General features: G+C 45.1%; 6 protein-coding genes across 7 annotated transcripts; 2 read left to right on the top strand and 4 right to left on the bottom strand.

The window, feature by feature from the left end:
* The first annotated feature begins 220 nt into the window (after nucleotides 1-220).
* Nucleotides 221-3,769, top strand: LOC132789137 (tyrosine-protein kinase Shark). Its single transcript, XM_060796924.1, has 6 exons — nucleotides 221-422; nucleotides 505-581; nucleotides 686-1,102; nucleotides 1,164-1,697; nucleotides 1,753-2,989; nucleotides 3,047-3,769. The coding sequence occupies exons 1-6, from the start codon at nucleotides 347-349 to the stop codon at nucleotides 3,538-3,540; spliced, it is 2,835 nt and encodes a 944-aa protein (XP_060652907.1). The 5' UTR covers nucleotides 221-346; the 3' UTR covers nucleotides 3,541-3,769.
* A 43-nt stretch (nucleotides 3,770-3,812) lies between these two features.
* On the bottom strand, nucleotides 3,813-5,712 carry LOC132789139 (lipoyltransferase 1, mitochondrial). The gene is made up of 3 exons (XM_060796927.1): nucleotides 4,783-5,712; nucleotides 4,210-4,671; nucleotides 3,813-4,150 (listed from the first exon to the last, which is right to left on the bottom strand). The coding sequence occupies exons 1-3, from the start codon at nucleotides 5,407-5,409 to the stop codon at nucleotides 3,980-3,982; spliced, it is 1,260 nt and encodes a 419-aa protein (XP_060652910.1). The 5' UTR covers nucleotides 5,410-5,712; the 3' UTR covers nucleotides 3,813-3,979.
* Nucleotides 5,713-5,896: 184 nt separating this feature from the next.
* LOC132789146 (uncharacterized) lies at nucleotides 5,897-6,500 on the bottom strand. Its single transcript, XM_060796934.1, has one exon. It carries the CDS (start codon nucleotides 6,165-6,167, stop codon nucleotides 5,982-5,984), a length of 186 nt encoding a protein of 61 aa, XP_060652917.1. The 5' UTR covers nucleotides 6,168-6,500; the 3' UTR covers nucleotides 5,897-5,981.
* Nucleotides 6,501-7,056: 556 nt separating this feature from the next.
* LOC132789144 (uncharacterized) lies at nucleotides 7,057-7,594 on the bottom strand. Of its 2 annotated transcripts, none has more exons than XM_060796932.1 (2): nucleotides 7,350-7,594; nucleotides 7,057-7,254 (listed from the first exon to the last, which is right to left on the bottom strand). In XM_060796932.1, exons 1-2 carry the CDS (start codon nucleotides 7,482-7,484, stop codon nucleotides 7,144-7,146), a joined length of 246 nt encoding a protein of 81 aa, XP_060652915.1. In that variant the 5' UTR covers nucleotides 7,485-7,594; the 3' UTR covers nucleotides 7,057-7,143. The 2 variants fall into 2 exon arrangements, with proteins under 2 accessions (XP_060652915.1, XP_060652916.1); XM_060796933.1 differs by having other exon boundaries at nucleotides 7,380-7,592.
* Nucleotides 7,595-7,628: 34 nt separating this feature from the next.
* On the top strand, nucleotides 7,629-9,776 carry LOC132789138 (ubiquitin carboxyl-terminal hydrolase calypso). Its single transcript, XM_060796926.1, has 2 exons — nucleotides 7,629-7,877; nucleotides 7,936-9,776. The coding sequence occupies exons 1-2, from the start codon at nucleotides 7,733-7,735 to the stop codon at nucleotides 9,180-9,182; spliced, it is 1,392 nt and encodes a 463-aa protein (XP_060652909.1). The 5' UTR covers nucleotides 7,629-7,732; the 3' UTR covers nucleotides 9,183-9,776.
* Nucleotides 9,777-9,865: 89 nt separating this feature from the next.
* On the bottom strand, nucleotides 9,866-17,014 carry LOC132789136 (protein clueless). Its single transcript, XM_060796923.1, has 7 exons — nucleotides 16,453-17,014; nucleotides 13,668-14,814; nucleotides 11,285-13,601; nucleotides 11,104-11,229; nucleotides 10,825-11,040; nucleotides 10,557-10,768; nucleotides 9,866-10,482 (listed from the first exon to the last, which is right to left on the bottom strand). Exons 1-7 carry the CDS (start codon nucleotides 16,622-16,624, stop codon nucleotides 10,254-10,256), a joined length of 4,419 nt encoding a protein of 1,472 aa, XP_060652906.1. The 5' UTR covers nucleotides 16,625-17,014; the 3' UTR covers nucleotides 9,866-10,253.
* Nucleotides 17,015-17,090: the final 76 nt, after the last annotated feature.

The following is a 17,090-nucleotide window of genomic DNA, read 5'->3' as shown; positions in this document are numbered from 1 at the left end:
TCACCGGAGACCAAATTATTGGTATTTTTTAAAATAAGACTTGAAATTGCTTGAATGAAAAATGCTGTTGCTCAGATTAAAGATTTATAATCTCTGGAAATTTATTAAATGTTGAATGTATTAATGATTTCCTCCTGATCGCAATTAATCAGACTGCAGAACTGATGTATTTTAGTATCTTTTTCGAAGCAATATAGGAGATTTTGAAATTTAACTTGCAGCCACACTGCAGCAAATGATGTACATCGCTGATAAATGTTATTGAGAATTAGTTGTTTTAATTGTTAACTTATTTTACGCGTTAAACCGTATTAATATTAGTACACATTCTTTAGATGGCAGCATAATGACACGCGATGATCATATTAAATGGTTTCACGGCCGCTTGACACGCGAGGACGCCGATGAGTTGCTCAAACAAAGTGCGTACCTTAGAGACTTGCGAGACTCGCCCCAAATGTAATTGTTTGTTCAATTGTGACTGTAAATTATACTAATTGACAGGTTGTGATGATGGGACATTCCTGGTGCGCGAGAGCAGCACAGCAGCTGGCGATTTTGTGTTGAGTCTTTTGTATCAGGTAAAGCGATAACGATCATAAACAACAACAGGTTGCCAACCTACATATGTGTATGATTAAGATTTGTGTATGTATGTGTGTTTGCTACAAAATAATTGTTGCAGGGCGAGGTCTGTCACTATCAAATAAGACGTCATGGCGAGGATGCTTTCTTCTCGATTGATGACAAAGGACAGACAAAGATTTTACATGGCTTGGAAACACTGGTCGACTACTATCAACAGGAACCCAATGGCCTTATCACCAAGCTATCGGTGCCTCTCTCTGGCGATCCGCCACCGCACAACACTCGCAGTCAGGGTGTGACTAATTTGCTGCATCGTGCCACCAGCAAAAACGAGAGCAAAGTGGTATTTGAGCTGCTTAAGTGCGGTTATCGCAATTTTGATGCCAAGAATCAGGATGGCCAAACAGCGCTCCATCTCGCCGCTCTGTACTGCAATGAAGACGTGCTGAAATTACTTTTGGATGCTGGCGTTCAAGTGAACAGTTCGGATGCATTTGGCTGTCAACCACTTCACGTAACTGTCGATCAACTTATTGGGTTATTATTATGCTACTAATCTCTATCTCTCTCCATAGTACGCTTGCCGTCAGAAGCCTGGCAGCTTCATACGCACGCTCATTGCCGCTCAAGCCAATGTAGAGGGTCGAAACATTGAAAACGGATATGTTCCCTTACATGAAGCGGCCAAGCATGGCAATCTGGAGGCCGTCCAGGTGTTACTCTCAGCACATGCACCGCTTTTGCCACGCACCAGCTCCGGCGAATTTCCCTTTGATCTGGCCAAGGAGGCTGGCCAAACAGCTGTCGAGGAGTTTCTGCTAAACTACAAGCTGCCGGCAGCGAATACTAGTCGTGAGAGCTGGTATCATAGTACACTTAAACGAGATGAGGCCATCGATATACTCATGCAATTCGCCAATCGTCTGGAACGCAAGCAGCTTGCCATGGGTCAGACGGTGGACACTTCGGGCTGCTTTCTGGTGCGCTATTCCGAGTCGCCGGCCGCATCGGGCTACGTGCTAACCTTGCTAAGCGATCAAGTGGCCAAAAACTTTCGCATCTCACAAGCGGATCTCTATCAGAACGGCACTAAATTGGAGTCCACAGGCGTGAGTTTGAAAAATAATTTTTAATAATTGTTTATTAGTAATTTTTGTTTTGCAGTCAAAATTTTTGTACATTGACGATGGCCCCTATTGGCCAAGTCTTGAGCACTTGGTGGAACATTTCATGCATTTCTCCTATGGTCTGCCTGTCAGTCTGAAGTATGCAGTGCCACCTCAGCCCAAGCCGGAAGTGCCTTCCTTTGCCACCATTCCGCGTGCAACACATAAACAACGCGACACACACAGCGAACCGAATGCAGTGTTGTCTCACCATCCAGGTACCAGCTCTGGACATCAGCATGTGCAGCATGGTCATGTGCCTGCGCTGACGATAGCCAAGAAGAAACAAAAGGAGAATAGCAGCTCGATATTCAATTCGTTGCGTCTGACCAGCCCTAAGAAGGGACTCTTCGATATGAACTCGCTGCGCAAAACCAAATTAAAGAATAAGCGCAGCGATTCAGAAAGCAGCGCCACTGGTGCATCACCCAACAGCAGAGCCAGTGAAGAGTTGCATGTGGCAGCGCCAATGCTTAAGAATCTCTCGTTCTCAACGGACTTTAGCAACTTTAATGTAGATGGCTGCGAGTTGTATAATGTGCCACGCAACAATACACCCGTCGAGCTGCCGCCAATTGCTCACAAGACTGAGGCCGAGGTGGAGTATTTCACCAAGAGCGACGTTGCCATTGAAAGGGAACGCGCTGCGGCCCAGAACACCAATGGATATTTACCGACAATGGGTGTGCTGATGCTGATGGATCAACCGCTCAAACAGCTGGGTTCATCTGACAAGGTATCGCGCCTGGACTCTGTTGTATCGACAGGTTCGACAGAGAGTGAAATGGCTAGTTATCTGCAGCGCAAGTGCAGCGGCGATGGAGTATTAGCTGGTATCAATAGCAGCGATCTGGAGGCAGCAAAACAGAGATTTTTCATACAAAAGGATCAACTGGAGTTGGTCGCCGAGATTGGAGCTGGCGAATTTGGATCTGTGTACAGGGGCTGGATGCAGACAAACGCACCAGACAATCGTGTGGAGGTTGCCATTAAGACTTTGCGCGACGGAGAGCAGCAAGCCATAAATAAACAGGAGTTTCTGCGCGAAGCATCTGTCATGATGCGACTGGAGCACAAGTGCATTGTGCGTTTGATTGGCATCTCAAAAGGTGATATGCTTATGATGGTTCAAGAGCTGGCTCCTTTTGGTTCCATGCTTCAGTATATTCTGGATCACAGTACTGAGCTGAAGGTTAACTTTGAGTTGAAGCTCTGGGCATCTCAAATTGCCTGTGGTAAGTTTTATTTGACAGGCTGAAAAGTACTGCTTATTAACTTAACTTTACTTGCAGGCATGCATTATTTAGAGAGCCAACATTTTGTGCATCGGGATTTGGCAGCACGAAACATTCTTTTGACTTCCCGGAGACAGGCGAAAATCAGTGACTTTGGCATGTCGCGTTCGTTGAGCGCCGGCAGCGATGAATATCACTTCACCCAGGGCGGACGTTGGCCCATTCGCTGGTATGCGCCGGAGAGCTTCAACAATGGCATCTTCTCTCATGCCAGCGATGTTTGGTCATTTGGCGTCACACTGTGGGAGATGTTTGCGCTGGGAGCACCCCCATACGGTGACAAACTGAATGCTGATGCCATCGAACTGGTAAATCAGGGTTACCGATTACCCCAACCAGATCTCTGTCCGGCCTATATTTTTGCGGTAATGCACAGCTGCTGGAATCAGCATCCCAAGGAGCGGCCAACCTTTGCCTACCTTATGGAGTTCTTCAGTCGCGATCCAGACTATCAGAATCTTCCGGAACTGGTGCACTCCGTGCACATTTAAAGTATCACCACAATTGTATATGTGTCCGTATAATGTGCAATGTCTCTCCATACACGTACTTTGTGTGTATTCTTCGTTGGCTTAGTAAATTCCAATTTGTAATGTATTATTTACCACGTACCATAAAATCAATTGTTTTTTGTGTCAAATAGCGAACAAGTGTGCCTTACATTAAATATATTAATCACTATTCAATAAACTTTGTATATACATCAGTAATATGTATACAAAAGAATTCGTCTGCTGATATAATGCTTTAAAAGAAAGGTGTGTACATTTAATGTAACAAATTTATTGCAAATTTCTTGATATAAAATATAAAAAATATGTATATATTTATACGTTTATAAAGTATGTAACATATGTATATGCAACTATAAAATGGCTATATATGGCTGAATCAGCGGCACAGCTATTGTGTTAGGTGAAGGAATAAAACTCAAATAGATCCGTTCATCGCCTGCTGCACATTCGAGGTGGACACCATTTTGAGGGCGTCAATAATGCCATTCAGATTCTGCTCATTGTATGCTTTGCCCTGAAGCGGAGTCACCACCGGCACCATCTGATCGCTCTGCGGCAGCTGTATTGCAATTTTCGACATCAGACCCTGAAATAACAATTCGTTAGTTGTATGTTAAGAAAGATAATAATTTAGTTAAAACTCACAGCTTCCACGTCAACGCTTAGCTTGAGCTTCATGCCGCTGTTGTCGCCCTTCAGCTCCAGCTCCTTTTCTACCGAAAACTTGGGAGTTTTGCCAATAACCCAATCCCAAGAGCTGTAGCTAGCACGCAATTCCTCAATGCCCGGGAACCATCTCTCCGTGGGATTGACCAGCTGAAAGCCACGTTGTTTCATCAACTGTGTGCTGCCGCCATCCTCCAATGCCATCGCTGCTGTGCGCAGATACTCATAGCCAACGGCGGAGAGCAATTGCGGCACATTGACATTGCGGTTCACATCGACCAAGTTGCGAATAGGCGATGGCACCGATGCAGTTGCTCGACTGATGTAATTGGCTGGCTCCTTCACCAGTGATTCGCCCAAATGCAGTTTATTGGCACTGGCCAAAATGGTGCAATGATGGTATGCATTAGGCCGTCCCAGCTTGGCAGCTGTTCCAGAAATCTGAAATCAATGTAAAGCAATAGTATAAGTGTAAGCACAATAAATTAATAAATTTAGCTAAGTGATTGTGGGATAGTTAGAGGTCATCTCACGCCAGATGCCCAGATGTACCTTTTTAATTTTAATAACAATATCATCGCGTTCGTTAATCTCCGACTTGATGGCCCATTCACGGAACAGCGCCCGAGTCACAATGTTCAGATTGTATTTGCGATTGTAGCGTTCGCGCGGTGTGAAGAAGGTGCAATTGAGATTGCCACGATCATGATAGACGGCTCCGCCGCCGCTGTTCCGACGCGCCAATGTGATGCCGCGTTCCATCAGCCTAGACACATTTGCCTCGGTAAATGGATTCTGATGGCGACCAATGACAACACACGGATCGTTAGCCCACAGCAGCAGCACATGATGGTTGCCGAAGTCAAAGTTCTTATACAGCCAATCCTCCAGGGCCAGGTTGGTGAAGATGTCATGTGATTGTGAAATGAACACAGATTTCTTGATATCAGTGTCGGCAACTGCAGACAGGTTATTCAAACGCTTAGTTGACTGCAATTTATTGCCAGCTGTTGTTCCAGCTGTATTTGCTGTTGTCGTCGACGATTGTGCTGCAGTTACATTGTTGCTATCGTTATCGCTATCTCTTGAGACAAAACGCCTGACTTCTGCGGTCGTCACTGCACCTAGACGCTGCAGCAGACGCAACTGGCTTGAATTGCGACGTAAGAGCAAGCTCATATTGAATATTTCGCTTTACAAGCGTTTAAATTTTAAACAGCTGCTACAGATGCAATATTGCACAATTACGTACTGCGGCGATTTGATTATTGTTGTTGCTGTGCGCTCTCACAAGGAAGTCAATCGTCGATGTTGCTGTTGCTATGGCTCTTTTCGCGCGCTCTCTCCCTCTCTTTCGCTCTCTTGCTCTTTCACTCTCGCGTGGAAGCTCTCAAGGCAATGCACTTACACTCCTCTGGTGCTCGTTGTTACAAAAACAAGGTCAACGTCAGCGTCAGCTGCTATTTGATATGATTTTGGGCAGGTTTTTAACGGACCTCCGCAGCGTTTTTGTTCTCTTTGCGGTTAGGTTGAATTTGTAGTCTATCTTTTATATACTATAGTATATGTATGTATGTTTATATGTGTGCCTACGTCTACGCTGTGTTAGTTATATTCATTATTATCTGTGGCGCTTCTATTTTAACTTATAATTCTTCTTTCTTGCTTTATTTTTTTTTGGTTATTTTTTTTGTCGTATTCCTTCCTTTTGGTTTATTGCTTTTTGGTTGCGACGCGGTTGGCTTTGGACTTTAGAACCTTTTGGACTCGCAAGCTGCTGTATTTGCTGCCACCGAGCTGGCCGAGATGAGATATTCGTGAAGGGCGGGTGTCTGGTGAAGCCACTTCCAGGTTTGATGCAATCCACAGACACGCTTACGGAGACCCAAACAGTCCTTGTTGCTCCAATTTACTTGCATGCTACGCTTCACACCCATCCAAGAAAGAGGGTCTATACGGTCAATAGGAATTTAGGCCAGTACTCGACTCTGGCCAAAAATAAACTCAATTTTTTGCTACGCAATTAAGCAGAACGTTGCAAACTTTTCAATAGTAAAAGGTTTCGACTGCTTTGGAAATTGAAAATTTTCCACTCTTTGTTTGCATCGGCGGCGATTGTGCGGGCGGGGGACGGGTTGGCTGACGCGGTGTAATACAAAACAAACACACTGTTCAGAGACAGAGGAGACAACGACAAAACTTAGGTATCCGTGTAGAAATTCACGTCCGATTTACATTGGCGCAAGATAAGCACTGAATCCGATTGGAATGGCAATTGCAATAACGTGAAAGCTCCCCACTTAACAATGCTGCTCACCACTTAACAGTCAGCTCTAACAGAATTGCTGTAAGCAGACTTCGATGTATTTGATGTTTCCATAGCTAAGCCGATAGTTTTCGAATAATAAAATAGTAATTTTGATTTATACAAATATGATTATTATTTTTATAATAAATTTAGAGAAAGACGGTGACAATAGACATGATACTATTTTGCTATTGGCGAAACAACATAAATTTTGTACTTTTTCTTTTGGTCACACTTTTTTATTTTAAAAATATGTAAACTATAATTTAAATTCTATATTTAAAAAAGTATTCAAAGATAATCGACTTATTTTTTTTGTAGAAGTAAAACACTAAAATTTCAAGTTCTAAGTTAGGAATAACTCGCGCTGTTACAATGCTCAAAATTTGAAATCAGCTGAGCCCCCTGGGTTCTAGTCTTAGCTGATAAAGCTGTGATAATGTTGTTAACAGTAAAAATCACATTTCATATGTTGATAGACCGCGTAAGCGTGCGAATGACAAAACAACTGTCACACATTTCGATACATAAACTTGTTAATAATTTATTTCCAGTGCAGAAGTTACAGCGATATATGTTATTTTATATTTTTGATTTACAGGATATTAATTAGGTATCCCGCCATTGTTAATATATTCAGCTTCCAGTGGGTCAATTGGCTTCCGTGCAAAGCGTGCAGGCAGCTGCCAATCCTCAATAGCCGGTTCACCCGTTATCTAAAATTTACAAGAATATTGCATTAATAATCCACATTATGTTGAAATTGTCATTCGCAACGTCTACTGTAGTAAATGGGCTTTATAAAGTTAACCTTTTTGCTTTTCGCATCCCCTGAACTTGCCTGCTGACTTGGGCTCGGCTTATTGCTGGCAGCTGCCAAGCCGCCCTTACGAAATTGTATAAGGGGCACACGTTTGGTCAACAAAATTAAATTTGGTCGCACCATGTTTTCCCAAAATAAACTTAATTTACTTTCTGATTTCAAGGAATTAAAGAATAAATGTTACGTCAAAACAGCTGACTATAAACGAAATGCAGAGTTGCCAGACAGTAGCGACTGAATTATCATTCACACTGAAGGGACCGAACTGAAACACAGTCATTCACACGCCTGCGAGGTAGAAAAACAATTTTAGCTGTGAGATTTGTTTTCAATTCCTTAAAGATATTTTATAGCGCTGTCTAGCGCTCAATATGAGTTTTACGGGCGGCGGAACTAGCACTTCGACAGGAAATGGCGGTAACAACAATGTTTTGCCAATGGCGCAATTGGCAGACGGTTGGCTAGAGCTTGAATCGGATCCGGGCCTATTCACCTTGTTGCTAGAAGATTTTGGATGTAAGTAGTTTTAGGGTTGCAATGTGCAATCAATAATAACTTCCGCGTTTAAATCCAGGTCATGATGTCCAAGTAGAGGAAGTCTACGACCTACAAAAGCCTATAGAAAGTCCGTATGGATTTATATTTTTATTTCGTTGGATTGAGGAGCGTCGGGCGCGTCGCAAAATTGTTGAGACGACTGCCGAAATATTTGTTAAGGATGAAGAGGCCATTTCGAGCATATTCTTTGCCCAACAAGTTGTACCCAATAGTTGTGCCACCCACGCCCTGCTTTCCGTTCTACTCAACTGCAATGAGAATAATCTGCAGTTGGGCGAAACACTAAGTCGTCTTAAGGTACACACAAAGGGCATGAGTCCCGAGAACAAAGGCTTGGCTATTGGCAATACACCAGAGCTGGCCTGTGCCCACAACTCTCATGCCATGCCGCAGGCACGTCGTCGACTGGAACGCACTGGAGCCGGTGTGGCTAGTTGTCGTTTTACTGGCGAAGCCTTTCACTTTGTTAGCTTCGTGCCCATCAATGGGCAACTGTTTGAACTCGACGGTTTAAAGCCCTATCCTATGAACCATGGTTGTTGGGAGGATCACGAGGACTGGACGGACAAGTTTCGTCGCGTGATGACAGAGCGTTTGGGCATTGCCACAGGCGAACAGGACATACGCTTCAATCTGATGGCTGTGGTGCCGGACCGACGGATAGCAATCACACACAAACTGAAAATGTTGCGCACTAATCAGGCCATTGTGTCCGGGACGCTGCAGAAGCTGCTAAAGGCCGATGAGCAGGGCGAACGCGATGAACAGCAGCGTCCAGACACACCCACCACGCTGCTGGAGCCTAGCGCATTTACAGCGAGAGACTTGCAGTCGCTGCTCAAAAATCTGGACACGGAAATCGCCATCAATGAGCAGCACTTGGCTGACGAGAATGATCGCCGGCAGATGTTCAAGGTAGACGCGAGTCGCCGCACTCACAACTATGACAAGTTCATTTGTACGTTCCTGTCGATGCTGGCGCATCAGGGCGTACTCGGCGAGCTAGTCAGCCAGCACTTGCTGCCCTCCAAGAAGATCAGTGGTCAAAGCGCAGCGAATCGCATTAGCAAACAAAGCAGCGCGGCGGCAACGAACACGGCAAGCTCCAATGCCAGCGCCAATGCAGGTGCAACAAAATCGCAGCAGCAGCAACAGCAGCAGCAGCCACAAGCTGCGGCAACAACTCCCAAGAACGGCAAGTCGCCAGTCAAGACACCAGGACGAAGACGCAAGGGTCGCAACAAGTGTAGAAAGCGTAAATGATCTGCTCTATATGATCTGACATCATTCTTGAGAAGCATAATTAATATTAGGTTTGCCACTAAGTTAAGTTAGAATTATTAATAAACTTTCTGAATTTTAATATTTTCGCTTTTATTTGATCTTTTTTTTTAATAATAAAAAACATTTTGTTCATGTGATTAAATGTTCCAGGTCCTTCTTGGCATATTAAGGACTCAACCGTATGTGTGGTGTGTGTATTTAATGTATATGAATACATATTTCTATATATCTATATGGTAATTGTATAACAAGAGATGAAGAGAACCATTTACTTTGCTTTCAACTGTTGTATACCTAATGAATGCCAAGCGCTTTCATATTTCTTTCAGTTATGCGCAGCGCAGCATAATTTATGTAATTATTTTATTATTGGTAAGGTGAACAACAAAACAAAACAAAAACAATGCATGCTTGGATATGCAATGTGTATGCGTATGCAGTATGTCTTCATATCATATATAATGTGTAATGACTATTTAACTATAAAAAAATAATATTTTTGTCGTAAGGCAAATATGTATGTTAAACAAACAAAAGATGTGTACTAATAATTGCTGTTTTCAATAGTAGCTGGTGATGATTCGAAGGGTGACTCGACAGTTGGTTTTGTTTCTGTTTGTTGACTCAACTAAAGCTAGAATGATTTAAAGCCTTATATCGTCTAAGGATATGGCCGTACATAGTTATAATTATGCATAATATTTTTACGATTACTGTGAGCAGTAGAAGAGCAGCCTTTAGAAAAGGACACATAATTGAATATGCTTTTATTACTATTATTATTATCTTGTGTGTGGGTATGGGTATCTGTGTTTGTTTTTGGGTTCACTTCAGTATAAACGAATTTTGCTCAGACGCCGAATGAAATTGAAATAACGTTGTACGACAACGAACACACGTTTGGACAACAGTTTCGACTATTTTGTGACTTGCTTTTGTTTCTTTGCGTGTTTCGTTTTTGATGTTTTATTATTGTAGTTTTGTCTTCTTGCTAATGCTTTTGCTTTTGTTGTAGTTGCTTTGTAGGGCTTGTGGACATGATGGATGCATTCAACTAGAAACCGTCGTGGTCGCATCACCTCCATTTGTAAGCTGCGTGGGTTTGACTGGTTCTCCTGCAGCAGTTGAGTCTTCCTTTGGTTGCTCAGTCTCAGATGTATTTTCATTGTTGTTGGCCGAGGCCACAATTGTTTTAAGAGCATCCGTAATTTCGTTCTCTTCGGTATTTGTTTTCAAATGCTTTTCTATTTCGGTGCGCACCTTGACAATGTCCTTTTGGCTATAAAGACGAAGCATTTCGAAAATACGCATTTATAATATTTGAATATATTAAAAGGAGCGCTGTAGACGAACCTGATATGCACAAAGAGTATGCCATTGATTGTGTTTAGCATTTCCAGTACAGATCCCATCGATGGAGGCGTGATGTGAATGGGTGGCAGATCACTGGTCAACTTGCCATTGGTGTAAATGTCGTTCATCTTGCGCTGTAGAGCGACGGCCTCGTGAGTCAACAGACGCAGACATTCTGCCGATTCGCGGGTCTTGTCGTGTTTCTCACCCAGCTGCAAATTGGATTTTCCATTAGCAATAGCATTACATTAGGGATAAAGTTACTAACCTGGGATTTATAAATGGAGTAGGTCTCCTTCTCATTGTTTAGCGCCGAACGGAAGTCGCCCATGCAGGATTGCGTGCGTGCCATCAGATGATAGCTGACCGCCACATGCATGGCCTTGTTGCCAAAGTACTTCAGATTGAGCTTCAGTGCATGCTCAATGAAACGCAGCGACAGCTCGTACTCTCCCAACGCGTGCAGGATTAAGCTGATGTTACTCTGTGGACGGTTGAAATGAAAGAAATGAGCTTATTGCTGCTGAATTTAGGCTGCTGTACTTACATCGATAAGTGCCACCTCGGGATGATCCTCGCCACAGATAAGCACTAGCAGATAGCGAGCACGATAAAGAAGTTTCAGCGACATACCCACATGGCCATTGGCAAACGAGTAGAGCGACAAATGTGCCTGAAATTGCAATGTTTAATAATGGAGCAGAGGGAGCATATTCAGCTAAACTTACGTATTCCAAAATTGTTGAGGGATTGTCAATGCCATTGACACGCTCGCTCATGATGACAGCGCGCTGTTGAATGGCCAACGCATCCTGGGCATCGCCCAGCAGATAGCTGAGACGCGCCAGCATGCGGAGACAGGAGCCATTCTCCTGATGCATAGCACCAAACACATTGTTGAGAAGATTAAGTGCCTCGCTGATCAGCTCGTAGCCCTCCTTGAGCAGACCCTGTTGGATTTTGGTCTGACCCGTGGTGTAGAAGTTGTAGGCATCTGTGGCACGTGGACTGATGTGCTTCACCACGGGGAACACGTTCACAATGTCATCGTCGCTGAATGTGGGCTTGTGCTTCGACTCAAAGTTGTAGTCGCGCAATAGCACCTGGATGCCTACTTTGAGGCAGAAGGCACGCAACAAGCTGATGCGCTGCAGTCCATATTTGGACACAGCCGCCTCAATGGAATCGCAATCCAACTCCCAGTTCCAGTATGCCTTCGCCTCCTTGCGGATCTGCTGCCACAGCGAGCGAGGCGTCACCAGTGTCCAGTCGTAGGAGCTGCTACTCGATCCATTTGATCCATTGGCACTGCCTCCAGCAGCTGCAGAGTTGCCACCTCCATTCTGTTGGGTGGCAGCTGCCTGCTGTGGCTTTGACGACTTGGCAGACTTGTTGTGTTTGTTGTGCTTGCCACCGTTGCTGCGCGTTTGTTTCTTGTGCGCCTCCTCGCTGCTGACGGCGGGATTTACTGGTCCCGTGGTCACCAGACAATTGAGGAAGTGACTAATCGCAGCGGACAGATGCAGTGGCTCGGTGCTCTGCATGTATGTGTAGTAGATGTGTTTGGTGGCACGCACAATCAGCTCCATGATGGCAATGCGATGCAGATAATCCATGCGTGGCATCTGGCCAAGCATTTTGATCACCTTGCCCAGGTAGCGAATGTTGATGCCATGACTGTGCAGCGAGTCGGTTAAGCTCTGCCCATCAATGGGCGGCGATGAGTGAGCCATGTGCTCCTTGATGAAGGCAGGAATTTGCTTAAGCACCAGAAATTCTGCGGCATCCTGTACAAGTTTCTTTTGCTTGGCCAGCGATTGGGAGCCGCCCTCAGGACCATCCACGTGACGAATGCCCGGCGAGAAGACATCGGGATTAAAGCGGAAATCAAATTCTTTCTCTTTGAGCGACCCCACAGCGGAGCAGGCGCGTTTGACCACCTCGGCGGCCTGCACCTCGTTTGAAATGGCGACATTCGACTGTGCTTCGCGTATGGCATTCACCATGGCCTCAGCACTCTTGGTCTCGGTGGCACTTGGCGATGATTCCGCTGGCTTCTCCTCGGCTGTTGTTTTTGCTTCTTCGGTTGGTTTCTCCTCTGGCTTCTCTGCCTGCTCCTCCTGCTGCTTCTCGGCAATGGCAGGCAGCTCTTTCTCCGCGGTAGCCGCTGCCTGCTTTTTGGCATTGAGTGACTGCAGATGCACGGCGGCAATGCGTATGAAGGTCACATAGCGATCCTCAATGAATGCCTCGAGCAACTCCTGGCGCAAGCAGCACAGCTTATGACGATGCTCAATGGGGAAGCCCATCTCGGTAAGCTCTTTGCTCAGCTGCACATCCTGCAGCTTGAGGAAATTTACATCTGGCGGGAACGTGCGCAGCAAATCGAGTATATAATGACGGCCATCGTTGCCAATTATGCCCTTGCACTCCACCGAGGAGCACAGCTCGACGGCTTCATCGCGCTCATTGAGCACCGAGTGTGGTAAGATCTTCAAGTGTTTGCCCGCTTGACGCAACAGCTCAAGATACTTGGGATGGCTTAGCACCGTCTTGCCGAAATCGATGGAGCCATAGACCACAGATTGTTCCTGTTCGCGCTCCAGAATGCCGGGAATGATCGACTGGGCGGTGACGCGATAGCCACGATAGTCAATCACAACTGTGCCCAGTGTATAGAGACCTTCCACGTCCACAGCGTTGTAGACACGCACGCCATGCAGATCATAGCGTGGTGCCACAAATGCGGCATGATCGCCGCCCAGCTCCTTGTAATGGTCGCGCACATCGAATCCCAGCGAGAAGAATATGTTGTTCCAGATGAACATTTGCATTTTGGCATCCTCACCGGGATTGATGGCCAGCACATTGCCATCAATGACGGCCATGGCACCACGAGTTGCCGCCGTCACAAAGTCACCGTGCACCTTGAAGATGGCGCGTTCGCGCAGCAAACGCTCTGGCAGTGTCTTGCGTGGCAGTTCTCTAGTTGTCTGCAGCTCCTCATTCCAGTCGCGTGTCTGGCCAGGAATATGCTCCTCGTAGCTGTAACGAGACAAATAAACGAATCAGTTATGTAATTGCAATTGTACTTATTTTTTAATTCCTTACCCCAACTTGGAGCTGAAGGCATCTTCGGCACGTATGGCGTCTACGGTGTGCTCTAGTTGTGGTGCCGACCACTGGTACACCTGATAGGGAGTCGCCACACGCTCAAAGGCATGCCGCATGGTGCGACGCTTCTGGATGGCCTGGAAGGCGCGTCGGAACGAGGGCGAAATGTGTGAGAGCAGATCGATGAGCGAGTGACTCAAGTGACTGGGATTGTCTGGCTTGGGATTGAAGCAATCGTCTGTCGACTGATTAATGTAGAAGCCCTTCGAGCAGGCAGAGATGTGAAAACGTTTATCCTCCATGGTAACCACATACAAGTACATCAGATCTCCATGCAGCTTGCGTGGACCGGGTGGCGGATTCCAGGCCGAAGTCGTCAGCACCTTGAGTGCCTGTGGTCCCTTGGCATTCTTCACATTCGGATGCAGTGGCAGCAGTGGCGGCTCACGCACTCCGGGCGTCACATACTCGGGTGGCGTGCAGTCAACGGAATCGGGGCGTGTCCGCTTCTTGTCCAGCAGATCACCCTGTGTGATTGTCTTCAAATAAGTGAGCGAGATGCAATCAATGCCATTGTAGGCATCAGCTGGATCCAGATTCTTGAGAAGATCGCGCACATGACGCACATGAATACGCGCCTCACGCATTGTGTATGGCTCCTCGACGACGCGTATCGTCGATCCCTGATCCAAATGCTCAATGGTCTTCAGTTCGGCAAAGTTGTCCAGCGTCACGTTGTCCAGCTGCAGCGAGAAGCAGGTCCTGTGGCATGTCTCCTCACGATCCATCAGCAGCTGATGTATCTCCTGCACCAGCTCCATGCTCGACAATTGCACCGTAAGCACATCGGCGCCGGGACTGCTGATGTTCACCGTTATGCCCACATCATGCAACGCATCCAAATCGACATCCTCGCCAGAAGCTTCATCTCCATCAGCCACAGCTTCTTTAGTTCCCTCCTCGCCTTCTGCTGCTGCGGCTGCTGTTGGTAGTTCCTTGTCGGCCACAACATTGGCATTGGCATCGGCCACATCGCTGCCATTAACTGCCGCTGCCTTCCCCGCATGTCCATTGCTCAGAGCTGCATCAGTCTCGGTGGCGACGGCTTCTTGGGGCGGGCTTTTGTTGCGGTTTTTCTTGCCTCCTGCAACGAAACAAATTCAATACAATTTAGGTCAATAGTTTATCTAACACACAAACAATTGTATTGTAGTTTTATTATTTCCATATATCTAAAACATAAAAAATTACCCCTAGTTTGAAAATATGTTGTATTTATTATATAAAAACAAATAAAATTATAATAATCGAGTAACTAAACCAGGGGTGCTCAACGCCTATACACTGAGTGCACTTTTGTTTTTGTAGATGCTCTGTGCTTATGGCTAGTGCGCCCATACGCACCGTGCATATGGGCTTCGATTTGCATGCGAAACAAAAACAATTTTGCTTGTTTCTCCTTTACATCTCTTTCCGTCGTCACGCTTCGTTGACCGCAATGTATTTTGTTTTTGTTTTTTCCGCGAACACATGCACTGGAACTTATTCTTCTGTCTGCGTTGGCTTTTGATTTATTAAAATGCGTAATATGCTTCGTAGTTCTGGATGTAAACACAAAATACAATCGTCATTTCTCTCAGTGCACAGCTGCGCCTCAACACAAAAGCGCCGCTACATATGTACACGTTTTCTTGTGTCTGTGTTAGTAGACGCACTGCCATAAGACGAATTTGAGCACCCCTGAACTAAACAGTCTACATATTAACATAAATAAATACTGTTAAATTAGAGGACTGACCTTTCTTAATGTTAATGTTACTTGACTGTTACATAACAGAGGTAGTGTGTGCTAACTTTTGCCTTTCACTGTAACCGGCTCCATGCTCATGCACATGTTAATGAATGCACATGCATATGTATTATATATGTGTGCGTACGAGCGTCGTAAAACAAATACTGAGAGAAACACAAACAAAATCAGAGCTACTCGCTGATAAGACATTGGCGACTGTCTCAGAGTAGAGCAAGAAAAACCTCAATAATCAGCGAAGCATTTCACATACAAATTTCAGTTGCAGAGATTGAAATTACATCAAACTCAAGTGAAATTTCAAAATTAGAAGCACTTATTTAAACAATAAAGAGCGCAAGAGAGAGCAAAGAGAAGCAGCGAGAGAGAGAAATGCAGTTTATACTATGGGGTGGTGTAAATTAAAAAAAACATGATTTACATAATTGCCAAGATTAATGCTTTGCACTTGCATGGGTGCGTGAATGTGTGTGTGTAATTCTTTGTTGCATGCATTTGACTTAAAGAGAGAAGCACGTGGTAATTGTAGGTTAAACATTCAAAACTACGGGCGCCGCATCTGCTGCAAGGGGTTAATGTACATAGCCATACATACACACAAAACATTCTTCCACATGTAAAGTCACACACTCACACACACATAGAGACAGCACTCCTCTCACGCACACAGAGTGCACATTGTACGCAACTCCCACTTACACAAATGCAATTGAAACATACGCAACGCTGCCGCTGCTGCTGCTGGGGGCAACGACAATAGCGCCCAGCAATAGACAGCGAGCCGCATTTAAGGCATTATAGAAAACATATTACGTAACGCAAAAAAATGTTATGTGATTGAGTATTTTTTCTTTTCTTCGTTTTTACTCGCAAATCTCGCACTTTTGGAGCTCACACAACAAACAGTTAACGCAGTTTATTGAAGAAGAAAGAAGTGGAGAAGGGGGTCGGAAATGTTATAGTTTAACGCACCTTTCTTCTTCGATGCGTTGCTACTGCTGCCATTGACCAAGTTCTTTTCGCCGGCTGTGGTTACAGTGTTGTTGTTGTTGCTCTTGTTCTCCTTGGCTTTGGCCTTGCCAGTGACACCAGACGCAGCATCACCAGTCGCCGCCGCATTTTTCGCATCCAACTCGAGCGCCATGCTGCTGTTGTTGTTTCTGCTTAAGCGCACAATAACTAAATCCAAATTCTATATTACACACGTTCGTTCTTCACGTTCACGTTCACGTTGCCCGTTGCCGTGTTACACAACTCTACGGTGCTCTGGCGACTGCTGCTACTTGCTTGCTTACACTCTCTGCTCTGCTCTTCTCTTCTCTGCTATGCTCACTGCGCTCAAACCGATTGCGCGTTCGTGATTTTGATTTTATTAACTAGAGAATATGTAATATAAAACGGGGATTTATTGTCCAGGTGTATTTTCATAAACATGTGACAATTATATCTTTGGCTACGTTAGAATTAACACATTACGAGTAACACTTTTATGTCGTTAATTTAGATATTAACGCGTTGTTTTCGGCTCCCACTTGCCAATGTGACCAAATCAAAAACAGTAACAATACGTATTTCTACATGCACTCTTTATAATCGGTATATTTGGTATT

The sequence above is a fragment of the Drosophila nasuta genome, chromosome 3, assembly GCF_023558535.2.
Source record: "Drosophila nasuta strain 15112-1781.00 chromosome 3, ASM2355853v1, whole genome shotgun sequence".
NCBI classification, from domain to species: domain Eukaryota; kingdom Metazoa; phylum Arthropoda; class Insecta; order Diptera; family Drosophilidae; genus Drosophila; species Drosophila nasuta.
This window is presented reverse-complemented; position numbering and strand designations above follow the sequence as displayed.

What these genes read in the sequence shown, in the direction of transcription:
- LOC132789137 (XM_060796924.1), top strand. Translation starts at nt 347, where the DNA reads ATGACACGCGATGATCATATTAAATGGTTTCACGGCCGCTTGACACGC. An exon ending in TGTTGAGTCTTTTGTATCAG is followed by an intron (nt 582 to 685) that starts GTAAAGCGATAA and finishes TAATTGTTGCAG; the next exon opens with GGCGAGGTCTGTCACTATCA. An exon ending in TTGGCTGTCAACCACTTCAC is followed by an intron (nt 1,103 to 1,163) that starts GTAACTGTCGAT and finishes CTCTCTCCATAG; the next exon opens with TACGCTTGCCGTCAGAAGCC.
- LOC132789139 (XM_060796927.1), bottom strand. Translation starts at nt 5,409, where the DNA reads ATGAGCTTGCTCTTACGTCGCAATTCAAGCCAGTTGCGTCTGCTGCAG. An exon ending in TTGTTATTAAAATTAAAAAG is followed by an intron (nt 4,672 to 4,782) that starts GTACATCTGGGC and finishes CATTGATTTCAG; the next exon opens with ATTTCTGGAACAGCTGCCAA. An exon ending in TAAGCGTTGACGTGGAAGCT is followed by an intron (nt 4,151 to 4,209) that starts GTGAGTTTTAAC and finishes TTGTTATTTCAG; the next exon opens with GGTCTGATGTCGAAAATTGC.
- LOC132789146 (XM_060796934.1), bottom strand. Translation starts at nt 6,167, where the DNA reads ATGGGTGTGAAGCGTAGCATGCAAGTAAATTGGAGCAACAAGGACTGT.
- LOC132789144 (XM_060796932.1), bottom strand. Translation starts at nt 7,484, where the DNA reads ATGGTGCGACCAAATTTAATTTTGTTGACCAAACGTGTGCCCCTTATA. An exon ending in GGGATGCGAAAAGCAAAAAG is followed by an intron (nt 7,255 to 7,349) that starts GTTAACTTTATA and finishes TGTAAATTTTAG; the next exon opens with ATAACGGGTGAACCGGCTAT.
- LOC132789138 (XM_060796926.1), top strand. Translation starts at nt 7,733, where the DNA reads ATGAGTTTTACGGGCGGCGGAACTAGCACTTCGACAGGAAATGGCGGT. An exon ending in GTTGCTAGAAGATTTTGGAT is followed by an intron (nt 7,878 to 7,935) that starts GTAAGTAGTTTT and finishes GTTTAAATCCAG; the next exon opens with GTCATGATGTCCAAGTAGAG.
- LOC132789136 (XM_060796923.1), bottom strand. Translation starts at nt 16,624, where the DNA reads ATGGCGCTCGAGTTGGATGCGAAAAATGCGGCGGCGACTGGTGATGCT. An exon ending in GCCTTCAGCTCCAAGTTGGG is followed by an intron (nt 13,602 to 13,667) that starts GTAAGGAATTAA and finishes GTCTCGTTACAG; the next exon opens with CTACGAGGAGCATATTCCTG. An exon ending in ATACTCTTTGTGCATATCAG is followed by an intron (nt 10,483 to 10,556) that starts GTTCGTCTACAG and finishes TCGTCTTTATAG; the next exon opens with CCAAAAGGACATTGTCAAGG.